The sequence below is a fragment of the Gasterosteus aculeatus genome, chromosome 14 (assembly GCF_964276395.1).
Source record: "Gasterosteus aculeatus chromosome 14, fGasAcu3.hap1.1, whole genome shotgun sequence".
In the NCBI taxonomy this organism is placed as follows: domain Eukaryota; kingdom Metazoa; phylum Chordata; class Actinopteri; order Perciformes; family Gasterosteidae; genus Gasterosteus; species Gasterosteus aculeatus.
In genome coordinates, this window is record NC_135702.1 from 1870755 (window position 1) to 1873209 (window position 2455).

The 2455-nt window shown below is 54.5% G+C and overlaps 1 protein-coding gene across 1 annotated transcript in view; it reads right to left on the bottom strand.

The window, feature by feature from the left end:
* The window catches only part of LOC120831787 (zinc finger SWIM domain-containing protein 6), an 8143-nt gene extending 7902 nt beyond the window's left edge, over positions 1–241 (bottom strand). Inside the window, 1 exon segment of the mRNA XM_078088494.1 lies at positions 5–241. Coding sequence (XP_077944620.1) covers positions 5–241 — 237 coding nt within the window.
* Positions 242–2455: the final 2214 nt, after the last annotated feature.

A 2455-nucleotide genomic window follows, 5' to 3' on the forward strand; every position in this document is an offset into this window, starting at 1 on the left:
GGACGGGCTCCGGGATCCGCTCGAAGCGCTCCTCCACCCGCTGGAACGGCCACTTCTCCGCGACCCGGCGCGCCGCGATGTCCAGCAGGGTCTCCGGGTTCCGGGTCTTGCTCGAGTCGCCCTGCGCGGCCCCGGAGCCGCACGTCGCCCCCGCGGCCCGCTGGCCCTGCCGACACGCCGCGTTGTACCCCGGTCTACAGCAGAGCCGCTTGGCCGGGGGCTGCTGTACGCGCTCCGCCATGGTAGCTCCGTTTTGACGGCGACGGAGGAAGTGAGGGCAGCGCAGGCACGGGACGGGGGAGGGAAGAGGTTACCCGCGGCTCGCTCGCTGGCCCCGTATGGCCCAATCATCCTTTTAAGGCAGCATGGGGGCGGGGCTTGCCGGGGCTTGTCAAACCCCTTTGTTGACAAATGAAGAGGAGGCGGGGCTTGTCCGGTTAGCTCGATGCTAACAAAAAAAAAAAAAAAACGACCGGATGTCGGAATCCCCCGCACGGCCGTGAATCCCTTTTGTGAGCTCCGAGACCACAAAGAAACGGCCCCAGAAGCGGAAGGGAACACCGAATGTTCGCCCGGGTTCGGTTCTAGCCGTGTCGGCCGTCCACTCAAGCGGAGCGACGCGCTGCTTCGTGGGCCGGCGGCGAGCAGCGGGAGCCGGAGCGATCGGGCCTGTCAACACCGGAGCCTCGTGCGGGTCTGGGGGAGGAGCCGCGGGGCGGCCCCGCCCGTTTAAAGGGCCCCTGGAATGTGCAGCCGTTTAAAGTCACACAACTGGCTGAAAGGCAAGAATTATTAGTACATCCTGCATTGACGTCAACGTGGTACATGTTCTTAATGAGCTGCTTTGCGTGTCACACACACACGTATATACACTAGTTTAACACCCAGGTCCCAGGGGGGTCAAACACCAAATCCAGGGGGGGCAGTTAAACCACTTAAGGACATTTATGACGTATTATACCATCTTCTCACTAGTCACCGGGAGGCTGAGTAGGACTACTCAATATACTTTGTCTGGAGGACTTAAGGACGCTCCATGAATATAGTAATCATCATAATGTAGCATCATTTAGCGTTGTTCTTTTCAGCCTTTCCAGTGCCTTTACTTTAGATTCAGTACATTCAGCTGGTGATACTACCTTTGCTAAGTAATGTTGTATTTTCACACTCGGGTGTTGCTATTTGTACATAAGCCAAGTGTCACTTCTTCATTCATTTAGAGTTGTGTTTGTGGTCCCCTGACGGATGCAAAGCCAACGGTCCCCATCCTTTTAGCTCTGGCTTGGATCTCCACCAACTAGCTGGATAAGTTGCAGCCTTTTCACTGGTGAGTTTGGTGCCGGACAGTGAGAAGGTCCGTCGTCTCAAACACCTTCCTGCTGCCGGAACCGCCAGGTGGATGAGCGAGAGAATCATGACGTAAATGGAGCTAAAGGGGCTTAAAGCTGGTGCCGATTCTCTGCGGCTTCTTCCCCCGTCACGCCAAGTAGTTTTGATTTGGTGTTAATGTGATAAATATTGATCAGTGGAGCTTTAAGGACAGAGGAGCTAATCTGGTCCCACTGGTGCTTCATAGCCGGAGGGGAAAGCTAAAAGGAAAAACGGTGACGTACGACGGTTCAAACCGAGGAGCTGTTTGGTCGGTGACGCGGTTCGATGGGGTTCAACAGATGGACGTGAGGCAGAACGATCCACCGGCAAGGAATCACACATTCAGGTCCTTTGGTACATTTAAAGTACAAATACCACACTGTTTAAACACTAAACTACAAGAACAACTAAAGCTGCTTTAGTACAAATGTAGTAAAAAGTATGAAATGTACCCCTGTAGTACAGTTTCTCCTCACGTGTTGTCCCCATTAGATGCTTTCTTCGTATCAAACAACCCCCCCCCCTCTGAAGTATGTGTCATTCTGTGTGTTTCTGTCCAGGGGAACGTTGGTGATTTCAAAGCGTTGGTGCATGAACACCGGCTCTGGTCCCGTGCTACCGAGCACCACCTGCTGCGGCTGCAGGATGGAGTCATCAGCGGCTTCGTCTCGGCGCCCACAGCTCCATACCGGGGAAACGATTCAGGCCCCCCCACCCCGTTTAAAATCCGTACCATTGTCTCATGTCAGCCCGCAGACAGCGCGGTAATGACTGAGCCCATTCACGCCGCGTGGGGCGAACAGCAGGGGGGGATGGAGGGAAGACACACACACACACACACACACACACACACACACTCTCCTGTGATGCATTTAAAGGCTCTGGTCTTTGCGTAGCGCTGAGGCGTCTCAGTTATCTGATGAAACACACGAACAAACTACTGCATTATTGCCACGAGCATCATCACCACACGGTTCTCAAACTCGTCACCACGTGATGAAACGCGGTGAACGTCAGAGCGAATTCCGCGCTTGTTTTGCTGCAAACAGGAAACGGCTCCATCGGGTTCACGGCGCCTCATTAA